Source organism: Ascaphus truei, chromosome 2 (genome assembly GCF_040206685.1).
Source record: "Ascaphus truei isolate aAscTru1 chromosome 2, aAscTru1.hap1, whole genome shotgun sequence".
Classification (NCBI taxonomy): domain Eukaryota; kingdom Metazoa; phylum Chordata; class Amphibia; order Anura; family Ascaphidae; genus Ascaphus; species Ascaphus truei.
In genome coordinates, this window is record NC_134484.1 from 139,767,738 (window position 1) to 139,784,474 (window position 16,737).

Below are 16,737 nucleotides of genomic sequence, written 5' to 3' on the forward strand. Positions count from 1 at the left end.
TTTCTCCGAGCAGGGCTGTTGCTATGGGGCTGGACAGTTCTCTCCATCCTGATTGGCTGGTGGGAAATGCAGCCAATCAGGAGGTGGTGTCAGGAGCTTGGGGATGTGGCCATGGTGGAGGAAATGGAGTGGAGCAGAGAGAGGTGAGGCAGAGTCTGTGAGTCTGTCTGTTTATTTGTTCAGGGGGCTAGGGGGGGGGAGAGAAAATGAGGGGGAGGGGGAGAGAGAAAATGAGGGGATGGGGTGGAGAGAAAATGAGGGGATGGCGAGAGAGAAAATTAGTTGGATGGGGGAGAGAAAATGAGGGGGGTGGGAGGAGAGAAAACGAGGGGGGTGGGGGGAGAGAAAACGAGGGGGGTGGGGGGAGAGAAAATGAGGGGGATGGGGGGGAGAGAAAATGAGTGGGATGGGGGGGAGAGAAAATGAGGGGGATGGGGGGGAGAGAAAATGAGGGGGATGCGGGGAGAGAAAATGAGGGGGATGGGGGGGAGAGAAAATGAGGGGGATTGGGGGGAGAGAAAATGAGGGGGATGGGGGGGAGAGAAAATGAGGGGGATGAGGGGGAGAGAAAATGAGGGGGATGGGGGGAGAGAAAATGAGGGGGATGGGGGAGAGAAAATCAGGGAGATGGGGTAAGAGAAAATCAGGGGGAAGGGGGGAAAGAAAATCAGGGGGATGGGGAAAGAAAAAGAGGGGGATGGGGGAAAGAAAATGAGGGATGGGGGACAGAAAATGAGGAGGATGGGGGGGGAGAGAAAATCAGGGGGATGGGGGGGAGAGAAAATGAGGGGGAAGGGGGGAAAGAAAATCAGGGGGGATGGGGGAAAGAAAATCAGGGGGGATGGGGGAAAGAAAATGAGGGGGATGGGGGGAAAGAAAATGAGGGGGATGGGGGAGAGAAAATGAGGGGGATGGGAAGGGAAAATGAGGGGGATGGGGAGAGAAAATGAGAGGGATGGGAGAGAATGACTGGGAGGGGAGGTGAGCGAGAGATGGTGAGAGAATGGGGGGTGAGATTGGATGGACTGGTGACAGAGGATGAGAGGAGGTTAGGGGGTGAGTGTATGACTGCAGCTATGTTATTTATAAATGATCTGACTGTTTTATGTAATTTTTTCTAAATTTCTCTCCAGGTATGCACCAATTTGTAGCATTTCATATTCTATTTCGGAAAAAAATCCTTTTGTTTTACTGAAATTGCATTCAAATATAGATGCGCACATTGCGGATCGGGTAGACAGATTGTTGGGGGGGGGGGGGGGCTGGGATTGACCCGGCGGTCTTGGTACATGTTGGCACCAATGACAAAGTTAGAGAAAGATGGAGGGTCCTAAAAAATGATTACAGGGATCTAGGCCAAAAGCTTAAAGCAAGGACCTCCAAGGTAGTATTTTCTGAAATACTACCAGTGCCATGCGCTACCGCAGGGAGACAGTCAGAGATCAGGGAGGTTAATGCATGGCTAAGAAACTGGTGCAGGAAGGAGGGGTTTGGGTTTTTAGAGCACTGGGACTCCTTTTTTGAGAGGTGCCATCTATATTCTAGGGACAGATTGCACCTCAATGAAGAGGGATCTTCTGTGCTAGGGAGGAGAATGCTAAAAAGGTTGGAGGAGATTTTAAACTAGGATGGAGGGGGGAGGGGAATGAAACAGATAATTAACTAAATGGAATAGATGAGGATACAAGGTGGTATGGAGGTAGAATGGGGGCAAGTGCAAGTTTGACAAGCAGCGAGACACCCATAGTAAATACAGATAATACTAGAAAACTTCTAAAGACTAAATCAAGTGGGAGCAGAAAGGAAGGAGCAGATAAGATAATAGTACAGGCCGAAAAAAAACTTAAATGCATGCTTGCTAATGCAAGAAGCCTGACAGATAAAATGGGGGAGCTTGAATTAATAGCTGCAAGGGAGCAGTATGATATCATAGGCATTACTGAAACATGGTGGGATGAAACTCATGACTGGACAGTTAATTTAGAGGGTTATTCTCTTTTTCGGAAGGATCGAATAAATAGAAGGGGAGGTGGAGTATGTTTATATGTTAAACCGGATCTAAAACCTATTAAAAGGGATGATGTCTATGAAGGGAATGATGAAAATGTAGAGACTTTGTGGATAGAAATTAGCAGTGGAGGTAAAAGTATAAAGAAAATGTTTGTGGGAATATGCTATAAACCACCAAATATCTGTGAGATTGAGGAAGCTAAAATACTTTTGCAAATGGAGAAGGCATCAAAACTGGGTCATATTTGCATAATGGGGGATTTTAATTATCCAGACATAGATTGGGGCAATGAGATTAGCGTTACAACAAAAGGAAACAGGATTTTGGGGGTGCTTAATGACAATTATATGACCCAAATTATTGAGGAACCAACCAGGAGAGGGGCAGTTCTGGATTTGGTCATATCAAACAATGTAGAAGTAATAACAAATATTCAAGTCCTGGAACATTTGGGTAACAGTGATCATAGCATGGTCTCATTTGAAATAAATTATCAAAAAAACAGATTACTTGGGTTCAACAAAGACCTTGAACTTTAGAAAGGCAGATTTTAATAAACTGAGGTCTAATCTAGTAGTAATACAATGGGATGATGTTTTTGCAGGGAAAAAATGTAGAAGATAAAACATTGTTAGAAAAGCACACTTATCAGTGTATACCCTTGGGTAATAAGTATAAAAGAAATAAGTCAAAACCAATGTGGCTAAATAAACAGGTAGGGGAGGAAATGGACAAGAAGAGGAAGGTGTTTAGATGCTTTAAGTCAGAAGGGACAGAGACATCGTATCAGAATTATAAGGAATGTAACAAAAATTGCAAAAGGGCAATCAAATTAGCAAAAATGGATAATGAAAAAAGGATTGCAATAGAAAGTAAGGTCAACCCTAAAAAGTTCTTTAACTACCTTAATAACAAAAAAATGAGAAAAGAAAATATAGGACCCTTTCAGTGTGAGATGGGTAGGCAGATTATTGGAGATAAGGAAAAAGCTGAGGTATTAAACAAATTCTTTGCCTCTGTGTTTACCAGGGAAGAATAAAGTTCAATAGTAGTGCCGCAGGAGGAAGCCACAACATCCATATTAATGAACAATTGGTTAACTGAGGAAGAAGTTCATCAGCGACTTGAAAAAATTTAAGCAAATAAGGCACCTGGCCCCGATGGCATACATCCAAGAGTTCTCAAGGAGTTAAGCTCAGTAATAGCAAAACCATTATATTTAATATTCAAGGGCTCCATTTCCACAGGCTCAGTACCACAAGATTGGCGTAAAGCAGATGTGGTGCCTATATTTAAAAAGGGAGCTAGATCACAACCGGGAAATTACAGACCTGTAAGCCTGACTTTAATAGTAGGGAAACTACTTGAAGGTTTAATACGGGATAATATTCAGGAATACCTAATGGAAAACAAAATTATTAGTAATAGTCAGCATGGATTTATGAAGGATAGATCTTGCCAAACAAACCTTATTTGTTTCTTTGAGGTGGTAAGTAGGAATTTAGACCAGGGTAATGCAGTTGATGTGGTCTACTTAGATTTTGCAAAGGCTTTTCACACAAGAGGTTGGTGTACAAAATAAAGAAAATTGGACTCAGTAATAATATATGCACCTGGATTGAAAACTGGTTAAAGGACAGACAACAGAGGGTTGTCATAATGGAACTTTTTCAGGTTGGGCTAAAGTCGTGAGTGGAGTACCTCAGGGATCGGTACTGGGACGCCTGCTTTTTAACTTGTTTATTCATGACCTTGAGGTTGGGATCGAGAGCAAAGTCTCCATCTTTGCTGATGATACTAAATTGTGTAAGGTAATAGAATCAGAGCCGGATGTAATTTCTCTTCAGAAGGACTTGGAGAGACTGGAAACGTGGGCAGGTAAATGGCAGATGAGGTTTAATACAGATAAATGTAAGGTTATGCATTTGGGATGCAAGAATGAAAAGGTGACTTACAAATGAAATGGAGATATATTGGGGGAATCCTTGATGGAGGAGGATTTAGGAGTGCTTGTAGACGGCAGGCTTAGCAATAGTGCCCAATGTCATGCAGTAGCTGCAAAGGCAAACATGATCTTATCTTGCATCAAACGGGCAATGGATGGAAGGGAAGTAAACATAATTATGCCCCTTTACAAAGCATTAGTAAGACCACACCTTAAATATGGAGTACAATTTTGGGCACCAATCCTAAGAAAATACATTATGGAACTAGAGAGAGTGCAGAGAAGAACCACGAAATTAATAAAGGGGATGGACATTCTAACTTATGAGGAGAGGCTAGCTAAATTAGATTTATTTACATTAGAAAAGTGGCGTCTAAGAGGGGATATGATAACTATATACAAATATATTCAGGGACAATACAAGGAGCTTGCAAAAGAACTATTCATCCCACGGGCAGTACAAAGGACTCAGGGCCATCCCTTAAGGTTGGAGGAAAGGAAATTTCACCAGCAACAAAGGAAAGGGTTCTTTAAAGTAAGGGCAGTTAAAATGTGGAATTCATTACCCATGGAGACTATGATGGCAGATACAACAGATTTGTTCAAAAAAAGGTTGGACATCTTTTTAGATGGGAAAGGTATACAGGGATATACCAAATAAGTATACATGGGAAGGATGTTGATCCAGGGATTAATCCGATTGCCAATTCTTGGAGTCAGGAAGGAATTAATTTTTCCCCTTAATGGTTTTTTTTGTTTGCCTTCCTCTGGATCAATAAGTAAGTATAGATATAGGATAAAGTATCTGTTGTCTAAATTTAGCATAGGTTGAACTTGATAGACCTATGTCTTTTTTCAACCTCATCTACTATGTAACTATGTGAAGTCAGTGGATTCCACAAAAAAAACTGCATTTTAAGAGATTTTGGGAACTTACTTCGGGTTTGCTTCTTGATTTCTTTAGCGGGGTCCAACCAATTCTACACAAATACAAAAAGTAGAAAATAAAGCGACAAGTCAAATACATGTTACAATGTTACATCTGGGATATTCTGTATACTTTAATTTGTTTATTTACATGAATTAGGTTTTTCCATTGATTAACTTTCATCTTGCACTTAAACTTCAACAATATTCATCATTTGAAAACTCTTTCAAAACGAATTACAACCTTATTTAAAACAGGAGACCCCAGGAACTGAACTCAGGAAAAGTCCGGAGGCATTTGATTTTGAAATTCCCTAACAAGAATTCTAGTCCAGCAGAAACAATATGACCACTGGAAACAGGATCACTCTGTGACATCATCATGAGAGGACATTGTTGTTTCTGATCGAGTAACCATGCAACCATCTTTGTTTTCCCTTGAAAATTCAGGGGAAAGTTTGTATGTATGTATATATCTATATATATATATATATAATCAAAAAATAAATAGATGATACCGGTCTGTGGCTAACGAAATGCTTTTATTTGTGCGAGCTTTCGAGATACACTGTCTCTTCTTCCGGCGATGTTACAATGAATGAAGCAAGCAAAGGGTATACTTAAAAACAGTGTCTCTTGGAATGTTATCTTTGCTTGTCCTTCCCCCGGTGTGCATGAGATTTATGGCTAGAGGGGTGTGTGGAGTGGGAGTTAATATAAATGGTGTGGGTAGGTGTGGAAATGTGAGAGATATTAGTGAATTCTCTCCCCATGAGCACTTAAGTCTATGTCTGTACATACTGTGCTATGTGTATGCACACACAGCTGTCTCTTACACATATCAATACTCCATCCCTATACACCAATAGGGACCACATAGTATCCACACACACTTTTAGTTATGCTACTATCTCTCACATTTCCACACCTACCCACACCATTTATATTAACTCCCACTCCACACACACCTTTTGTAAAGCACTGTATATACTGTGGGCTCTCCATTCATTTATATTCACACAGATATACACACACACTCTTACATCACTTACTTTCAGGAACAATTTAACACCTCTAGCCATAAATCTCATCCACACCGGGGGAAGGACTAGCACAGATAACATTCCAAGAGACACTGTTTTTAAGTATACCTTTTGCTTGCTTCATTCATTGTAACATCGCTGGAAGAAGAGATCAGTGTATCTCGAAAGCTCCCACAAATAAATGCATTTCGTTAGCCACAGAACGGTATCATCTATTTATTTTTTGATTGTTGAAGCTCGGCTAACACGGTACTGATACCTCTACATATATATATATATATATACAGCTCAACCCCCTTATAACGCTGTGCATGGGGTCCAAAGAATCAAATCACGCTATAAGCGGATCGCGTTATGAATAATGTACAGTTGTATGCATTGTACAATAAAGTATTTAAGATACCAATAATCATGTTGTAAAATATTCATAAATACGAAAATTGGGAGCCATGCTTGCTTCGCGTTATAAGCGGATTCGCGTTGTAACGGGGTTGAGCTGTGTGTATATATATATATATATATATATATATATATATATATATATATATATATATATATATATATATATACAGTGCTTGACAAATCACCCAAAAATCTACTCGCCGAACCAAAAAATCTACTCGCCACCTAGTCCCGCCCCCAACCCCACCCCTAGTCCCGCCCCCAATCCCACCCCTAGTCCCGCCCCCACTTTTAAAAAATACATAAATAAAATTACTTGAATAATTAACTGACTGACTGGGGGGAGGAGTAACTGACTGGGGGGGGGGGTAACTGACTGACGGGGGGGTAACTGACTGACGGGGGGTAACTGACTGATGGGGGGGTAACTGACTGACTGGGGTAACTACTGACTGACGGGGGGGTTACTGGGTGGGGAGGAGGTGACTGACTGGATGACTTTGACTGACTAGGTGGGGGGTGACTGATTGGGGGGGTACCTCTGGTGTTCTACACACACACACACACACACTCACACTCTCCCATATATATACACACACACACACACACACACACACACACACACACACACACACACACACACACTCTCTCCCATATATATATACACACACACACACTATATCCCATACACACACACACACACTCTCTCCTACACACACACACACACACACACTCTCTCCTACACACACACACACACACTCTCTCTCTCTCTCTCTCTCTCTCTCTCTCTGTGGGGGGGGGGGAAGTGGAGAGGGGGGGAAGTGGAGACAGACACGGGGACCAGGGGAACACCCCCGCTGCTATATCCCACCCCGCGCGAGCAGTAACAGGAACCGAGGGGCAGCGGGGACCGGAGGGGAAGCGGAGACCAGGGGGAACTCCCGAGCTGTCATCTCACGGCCCGCGCGAGCAGTAACAGGAACCGAGGGGCAGCGGGGACCGGAGGGGCAGCGGGGACCGGAGGGGAGGCAGAGACCAGCCGCGCGAGCAGTAACAGGAACCATGGGGCAGACCGAGCAGTAACAGGAACCGAGGGGCGAGACCAGGGGGAATTCCCGAGCTGTCATCTCGCGACCCGCGCGAGCAGTAACAGGAACCGAGGGGTGAGACCAGGGGGAATTCCCGAGCTGTCATCTCGCGACCCGCGCGAGCAGTAACAGGAACTGAGGGGCGAGACCAGGGGGAATTCCCGAGCTGTCATCTCGCGACCCGCGCGAGCAGTAACAGGAACCGAGGGGCGAGACCAGGGGGAATTCCCGAGCTGTCATCTCGCGACCCGCGCGAGCAGTAACAGGAACCGAGGGGCGAGACCAGGGGGAATTCCCGAGCTGTCATCTCGCGACCCGCGCGAGCAGTAACAGGAACCGAGGGGCGAGACCAGGGGGAATTCCCGAGCTGTCATCTCGCGGCCAGCGCGAGCAGTAACTGGAACCGAGGGGCAGCGGGGACCGGAGACCAGGGGGAACTCCCGAGCTGTCATCTCACGGCCCGCGCGAGCAGTAACAGGAACCGAGGGGCAGCGGGGACCTGAGGGGAAGCGGAGCGGGGTAACAGTCAAGGGAGTGAAGCGCGGGCAGCCAAGGGAGTGAGACAGGGACACCGCGTGAGAAGCAGCAGCCATTACTTACCCTGCAGAGAAGGAATGGCTCCATTTCGCGTCACGCCCAATTGGCCAATCAGCCAGGAGAATATTTTATTTATTTATTTAATAAAAAAAAAAATTTTTTTTTTGCTCATAGCAGTGGACAGAGCAGGGGGAAAAAATAGCTGGCCACCGGCCAATTTCCGTTCGCACCTGGCGAGTGGGCGACCGGGTTTGTCGAGCACTGTATATATATATATATAGCTCCTAGAAGAAGCTACGGGTGCAAAACGCTGAGTCGGCTTGTCTTTGTCTGTACTCCCCGTGGATCCCCCTTATCGGTTGTGAACTCTTTCTGCTACAATACTACAGATCTCTTGCCTCACATGCCATCTCAGGACTTTATCACAAGGACCTGCAAGTGTACATAATGATTTTTCCATCTTATCAGTGGTGACCCCTTGTTATTCATTTGTTTCCTTGATGACCTAGGTGGTACTGTATTGGCAATTATTATTATTATTAGCAGTCAACAGTTTACAGCACACAGCTTCAATGAAAAAAATTTGACCGGCCGGTCTTTACATATATCTCAGGAGTTTACTACTTCTCTCCTCTTGAGCAGTATTAATCTGTTCTTGTACATTCATTAAGGACTACAGTATTGTTCTGTCATTTTGTACGTCTTATAGTTGTAGGGATCCGTCATTTAACTTTGTATCTTTTTACTGTTCTCCATGTTCATGAATAAACATTTTTTCATTATTATATTTGCTTGAGTGCTTTTAGTGGGACACTTTTCTATTTTCTTTTCTCATTAATTCACATACTGTATAAAGAAAAACTCCAGATGCTAGTCCCATAGAAGATAATAAAGATGAATATTACCAGATGATGGTCCAGTAAGGAGAGACAGCACACACACGGGTTGAAATTTAAAAAAAGGTGTATTGAAACACAAAAACCAACGTTTCGGTTCCTGCAAACCCTTAGGAAGGTTCCGAAACGTTGGTTTTTGTGTTTCAATACACCTTTTTTGAAATTTCAACCCGTGTGTGCTGACACACACACACACACACACACACACACACACACGCCTCGTGGGGAACCCTGGAGCTTTGATTGAAGCTGTTCAGTTTCGGATAACCCCCTGATTCATATTAGTTGAAAATTTCAGTTGAGATTCATTCCAGTACTATGATTTCTTGCTTCTCATTTTAAATCAATGCCAAATTATTATTATTTTCTTTTTTACAGGTTAATAGTAGTCAATTGTTACATTACAACATGGTGATTTAGACCCTTGTAGTATAATATTCAGTATACATTTTTTTTCTATACTTCACTCTAGTGTATGAGGTCGCCATGGTAACCATTAGACTGCAATGGGCGCTGGGCAGAGATAGTTTTAATGCTAATATCTCCTTAAAGACGCATAAAATAAAACAGTGTTGGAAAATGCAAGAAGAGATCTGAAGGTAAAAAAATAAAAATGCAAAATAGTGATCCGCGTGTACTGTTGCTTTACATATTTCCGTATAAACAGCCAGTTGAAGGTGCGAGACATAGGATTCATTATTTGAGTTTATAAAGCAAACCCTTTCTAGAACTTCTATGACGTCAGTCAGTACCCAGTCTTGTTAAATCACTTCTATCATTTCATCGCCTGATCTGTGAGTTATTTCTAACCACTGTGACTCCGGAGGGAGTAGGAGCTTCGCTGTTCACCTTTTTGGGGGGTGATTTACAGCAGTGAGTGAAAACACATTTCAATTGACATGGAGCCTCCTAGATGGCTAACCATTAATTTAATTATCTAAACATTTCAGCTATAAGGGACAGAAAACCAATGCAGTAAATGTCTTGACATACAGGCTATTAGTACAGATAGTGAGACTAGCCAAAGTTCATAATATAAGCCTTTTATCCCTCTAAAATATTTGTACCAAAAGAAAATCCCAATTCATGGGTTCTTACATATGTAAATGTAATTAGTAGCAAGGTGCAAACACCATGTGAATGAATACCTACTGCCAACTTGAACACTTGAGAGCCTTGCAGAGATTTTAGCAACAAAGGACAGTCTACAATTATGTAACAATTATATGTGCACCTGCTTGCCCTAGGCATCTTTCTCTCCTCATGCCTCAGAAAAGTCAAAAAGGTACATACAGTACAAAACCTACAAATCACTTGAGGAACATCAAACTGGCAAGCAACTGGTAGCAGTTCAATGATAGAAACGTCTTCATGCTGGGCACACATACCTGATATTGTGCAATCTCATTATGAGTCGAGCATAGACAGTTAGAAAAACTCCAGCAGCATATTAATCAGATAGTTGGAACAAGGATTACATTACCTCATGGCTGTAAGTCACTGTCTTAGGCTACGCTTATAGTCCTGGCTACAGCGACGCGAACGCGTGAGCCGTCGCTATAGTGCAGTTGTCTGTACAGAGGGTGACAGGGGGCGTGGCCGCGAGCGGTCCGCCCTCATTGGCTGAAGCGCTCACGTGCCGCTGACATCACGCTGCGATCGCTGAAAGAAACAAATTTGTTTGACTTCAGCGATCGCGACAGGAACGTCGCGGTCACTATGGGCACCCGTGACGGACTGCTAGTACTTGCTTTGCGGCTGCACGCCGTCGCCGTCGCCGTCACTGTAGCCAGGACTGTAAGTGCAGCCTTAATCAATAACGCTTCAAATTCCTAAAGAATAACTTATTTTCTTCAGTTTATATAAAGATATTGTTTTTCTTAAGGCCTAAATGAGCCAAATGTGAGTTATATGCCTGCGGGGAGTGATGTCCATGACTTGTGCCCTTTAAACATACATCAGACACCTATAAAACATTTTTTTTTAAATAAGTAAATAAATAAATATTTTAAGTTGCTTATAAAAGTGGTGACTTGAAACTTGGGAGTGGTTTGACTTTCTTGATATGGGTGTTGAGCTGGAGCGTGTACAGTTAAAATGTCCTCTCCTTGAGTGATAAAAATTACAATGTAAAAACAATCACAGGGGTTTGCCCTTTTCTAGCAATATCATCAATATCAAGGTTGTACGTATCAGCTTGGAAAACAAGTTAAAACCCTATTTTACATTTGGTAACTGCACAGCGCAAATGAAAAATTAGGGATGTGCATCGTCGTTGTAGAGGTAAAACTCATTAAGTGCATTTATTTTTCCTTTTTCATGAAAATAGGCTTATTAAAGAAAAGAAATTCGAAGGATTCATTAAAGACACAATCTTCAGAATGTCATATCAAAATACCTTCCTTTTGAAATACAGAATTATTCCTGTAAAAAAGAACATTTAATCGCCTTTTCCTCAGTACTCAAAGAATTTCTTTAATGACTTTTGCCTCTACAGTGACGATACATTCTGGAATCTCGAATTAATGTCACAAGGTAATGAGTTCTACATGTAAAGCCCATTTTAAGCTTTGGATGAAAATATTATTATGCAGAAATGTGAGGAAGGTATTTCAACGAACAAATGGAATGGGTATTACATGTAGAATGTCTCCTTTATCCTAAGTGACTTCGATCACAGCATCATATTGTCACATTGTAGAATAGGAGTATGAGCACAGTATTGGTTTTCCCCCAGGGCACTGAACAGTGGCAAAACTGATGGAATATTGGCAGCAGACACGTTTTACAGGGCAGTCTGTCTATCAAAAAGCCTGTCTCAGGGGCAGTAAAGCAAAATAAGGCATTAGTAGATGAGTCTGATTGTTTATGTCTCCGCAAATAAAAAGCTGCAGAAATCTTAAAATACAAATAATTTTATAATATATAAGTGCAATAATACAGGTGTGGGGCACTAATTGTATATGTGTATAACAGGCACAGTATAGTAGCTGATTTTTATATTTCTATGCACACACATGTGATAGTATATACATGATTATACACACAGACACACACACACACACACACTAGAAATAAGCTATAAGCAGATTTTGGCAGGCTTCAAATGTTCTCTCTGGTATATATTGTGATACTATTCACAACCTCTGAGACAGTTATTTTTGGATATGTTGTGTCATCTGGGGGAAAACGCCACGTTCTACATCTGTGCATACACACACACACACACACACACACACACACACACACACACACACACACACACACACACACACACACACACACACACACACACACACACACACACACACACACACACACACACACACATATATCATATGAACCAGCCCAAAGACCAGTAAAGAGACAGCAACCAGCAAGGAGTAATCCAAAATAAATTGTATTAAAACAATAGTTACACGATAGCCAACGTTTCGGTCCCACAGGGAGACCTTCCTCAGGGCCGTGCAAACACCAAGTGACATGACCATACATATATACCCCCCACCCATAGTGCACTACAATCAAAATAAACCAATCACCAACATCCAATCAGCATAAGCATGTGCGTTGTGGCTATCGTGTAACTATTGTTTTAATACAATTTATTTTGGATTACTCCTTGCTCGTTGCTGTCTCTTTACTGGTCTTTGGGCAGGTTCATATGCTGTGTGGATTTCTATGGGACTAGCAACTGCCTTTTGCCTTACATCAGTGTGCTGACTGTTTTTTTGCATATATATATATATATAATATATATATATATATATATATATATATATATATATATATATATATATACACATAATTATATATATATACACATACATATATATATGTATCACATCTTTGATTATTAAACGAAATCCCACGTAACTACAGAGTTGAGTGCTTTCACACAAAGTGGAGCTGTACATTTATTATTATCATCTTTGTTTATTTGTAAACCACCAACATATTCCGCAGCGTGGTACAACGGGGTTACAGAGATATGTAAATTATATAAACAGAATGACATACCAAATAAGGACACACAAGAGCAAACAGATACAGTAGGTAATGAGGGCCCTGCTCCTGAGAGTTTATAATCTAGAGTGAATAAGGGCAATGTAGAAACAAAAAGGTAAAGTAGCTGCTCATTATGGGACAGAGTGTGCCTCAGCGTGGAAAATAGTCAAGCCGCACAGCTAATCCCATTACATTTTGGAGGTATGAATGTTAAGAGTGTCACATAGTGTGGTGTTTGGTCCAGCTGCACAGCTGACCCCAATTGGCTTTGAGGTGGAGGATGTTCTGGGTATGCCAGATGGGCTTCCTTGAAAAAGTGAGGTTTCAGGGAGATTTTAAATGTCTGAAAGCTGGAGGAGAGTCTGATGTTCATGGAAGGAAATTCGAGACAGAAAGAGGGTGCAGAACAGGAGAAGTATTCTAGGCGGCAGTGAGAGGACATAATAATGCAGGAGGAGAGGCGGATGTCATGAGCAGAAGGAAGAGGGTGTTTAGGGATATATTTGGGGAGAAGGGCTGATATGTAAGCGGGCATCATCATCATTGAGAGCTTTGCCAGTCAGAACCAGGGTTTTAAATTAGAGTTTAGAGGATATGGTAAGATAGTGTAAGGATTTGCATAGTGGAGTAGCAGAAGTGGAGCGGTGAATGAGGTAGAGGAGTCTTGCGTCAGCATTGTGGATGGATTGTAGTTGGGATAGGCACAATTGATGAAATTGTGGTAATATTGACAGTGAGGGAGACTGGTGCAAGGGTGGTAGTGGAAGTGGGAAAAAGTATTAGTTCTGTTTTGGACATGTTACGCTGCAGGTGACGGTGGGATATCCACGAGGAGATTGCAGATAGACAGTGGATGACACAAGACAAGAGAGAGGGCATAGACATGACACTGCAAGCTAAAAGATTGTATTAGTTCACCAAGAGAATAGGCTTAGATAAAGAAGAGCAGAGGACCCAGGACAGAACCTTGTAGGACCTCAACAGAAATAGGGAGTGAAGAGGAGGAGACACAAGAGAAGGAATCACTGAAAGCTGTCAGATAGGTAAGGCGTAAACCATGAGACGGCGTTACGGAGGCCAATGGATTGAAGAATGTGCAGGAGATGGGGATGATCAACAAGGTCGAAGACAGTAGAGAGATCCAGGAGAATTAGTAACCCTTAGATTTACCTGGGTGTAGGTCATTAGCCACTTTTGTTAGTGTTGTCTCAGTGAAGTGTAGAGGATGGAAACCAAATTGTAAAGAGTCAAGCAGGGAATTGGGGGGAGTGAAAGGGAGTAAACAGGCTGTATAAAAGCCGCTCAAGTAGCTTGGAGGAAAAGAGGAGAAGAGAGATAGGGCGCTAGTTAGAGAGGGAGGTTGGGTCAAGAGAGGGTTTCTTTAGAATGGGCGTGATGAGTGCATGTTTTACGGAAGATGGGGATGTATCAGAGATTAGACAGGTTAAAAAGATAAGTTAGAATGCGGCTTAGTGTGCCAGAGAGGGTGCGGAGGAGATGTGAGGGAATAGTATCAAGGGAGAAGGTTGTAGGGTGAGATCATGAGAGGAACACAGAGACCTCATCTTCAATCACAGGGGAAAATTAGCAGATGGGATTTAGGTGTACGAAGGGACGTAAGTGGTGCTTGTGGCACTTGACATGATGAGATGTTATGTCTGATGGACTCAATCTTATCTATTAAGTAGGTGGTAAGGTGTTGGGCCGTGAGGGCGGAAGATTGATTTATAGGTTTGCTATGGGATTTTAGGCAGGTATATTGTCAGCTGGAATCTTTTATCCGAAATATTTTTGAATTTCAATATAGGAGTTGTACCTTTTGATTGTCGGAGTCCCGGTATGTTAGTCCAAAGTAGTCTTTTTCCAAAAGATTTAAGTGTTCACATATTTTATCAAAAAGAAGTTGACCTCTGGAACGTTTCTAAAAAGTAAAGAAATGTAATTAGTAGTGACATTATTTTTTGCAGAACTGAAATTCTGGATATGAATCATAAAAACAATGAGAAAAACTACATGAGAAAGTATTGTGGTTATCCTTATTTCAGTAGCTGATTTGCACTTAACATTTCCCTTTTAAAAATACAGAACATATCTATATTACTAAAATTAGACTCACATTAGACTTAAATGCAGCATCACATAAGACCAATTTGAACTAATGCTATTAATATGTTTAAGAAGTTAAAAATAGATGATTGATACAACAGTAACTGTAAATATTTTTGAACGTATGTCCAGGAAAATGTTTGGAAACATTGAAACCTGACTCTTACAGTGAATTTTCATGCTGTTATCTTTGACTTGTCTCACATCCCTCCTTAGATTACACCATCGCTGGTATGGAGCAAACAAGATTTTCAGAAATGGTTAAACTTACTGTACATGCATTTACATATACTTAATGTACTTATTTTATGTTGGGGGGCTTTCTTTTAGGCATAAAACACCTAGTTCTTCATTTTTGTACCTTCCCTGAATCAGGGTTTGCTGGAGAACAATGGTCTTGGTTACTATAGCTCGTGGCATCATCACTGCTGTTGAGCCAGTGAAAAGGCAGAATGTCAATATGTCTTGTAACATTGGCACAGGCTATATTATTGAACAGCAAAGGCTATGCCACACATTTGAAAGTATCAATTAAACCATAGGTCTGCAGGGCGTAAGATGCCACCTTTTAGGCAATGTAAATAAAAAGGGTATTTGTATACATATAAACATATAAAATCAGAATGAGGGCACACAAAAGAAAATAAGGGTAAAAGCTTTTTCATACATATATATATAGATACTTACAGAGTGGCTTAGAGAGTAAAGATACTGCGTTTGAATGAGGGGAACCAGGTGTCAGCTCCTTGTGACCTTCGGCAAGTCACTTTATCTCTTTGTGCATCAGATACCAAAAACAAGGATTGTATGCTCATCTGGGCAAGGACTGTCTGTAAAATTCCTATGTGCTGCGTACCGCACACTATACTGTAATTGTGAAGCGCTTTGAGTCCCATAGGGAAAAAAGCATTATATAAATCTGTATGCTGGATTAGTGTAGTATGTGTGCTTTCCAGCATGCAGACAGTTAACTTCCTCTGTAGGAGCTTGCTGCACCTGCAGCTAATTAAGTGGACTGGACTCCTGAAGAAACAGGGGTTTAAAAAGCAGGCAGACAGCTGCTTGCAGAGAGAGACTTTTCCTAGCCAGGAGGACACTGGTTGGTCTGGCTTCCAGATCCTACAAGAGGCAAGGTCACGCAGCTCAGAAGAATGCCCTGAGAGACTGCTGGAATGCCACAGAGGCTCAAATAACCAGAGTGACTAGTCGCTCAACTAGTAGTATGCAAGGATAAAAGACTAGGTGCTTAGGGAATAATGGTACAGGCAAACACTTTGACAAGTGACCACCAAGGGTCACTAAAAGCTAATAATAGCACTCAGAGTCACCATACACAGGTAGGTATATGGTAGGAACTGGATATAAGTATAATTACTAGGACCAAAAATAAGGGTATATAGACCCTAAGCCAGGAGACTACAAACAGTAGTTAAAACCAAAAAATAATAAAATTTTATTAATGTAACGAACAGACGCAAATCAACATATAAGGTACATATAAACACTCACGATATTAAAATCCTCAGAGGAAGGGACGGTTGTGATGTGGTGTAGGAGACAGGCTAGTATATATATATATATATACACTTAGCTGTAGGGAAATTCCACAAACGGATAGAAGGTGTATTAGCCCAATGGTATATCCACTCTCATGAGTACATAGTGCGCAGGTGACTAGATACATAGTAATGGTAATTGTAGCGCACAATGTCAGACACTTCTAGAGATATCACAACACTCCCCCGCAATACTAATAAGGATCGGCGTACAGCGC

General features: G+C 41.8%; 1 protein-coding gene across 27 annotated transcripts in view; it reads right to left on the reverse strand.

Annotated features, from left to right (window-relative positions):
- The window catches only part of EPB41L3 (erythrocyte membrane protein band 4.1 like 3), a 270,323-nt gene that overhangs the window by 66,317 nt on the left and 187,269 nt on the right, over positions 1–16,737 (reverse strand). For all 27 annotated transcript variants that reach the window (XM_075585296.1, XM_075585303.1, XM_075585306.1 and 24 more), the window contains 2 exons: positions 14,674–14,778; positions 4,894–4,936 (listed from right to left, as the gene is read on the reverse strand). In XM_075585296.1, coding sequence (XP_075441411.1) covers positions 4,894–4,936; positions 14,674–14,778 — 148 coding nt within the window. The remainder of the gene's footprint in view (positions 1–4,893; positions 4,937–14,673; positions 14,779–16,737) is intronic.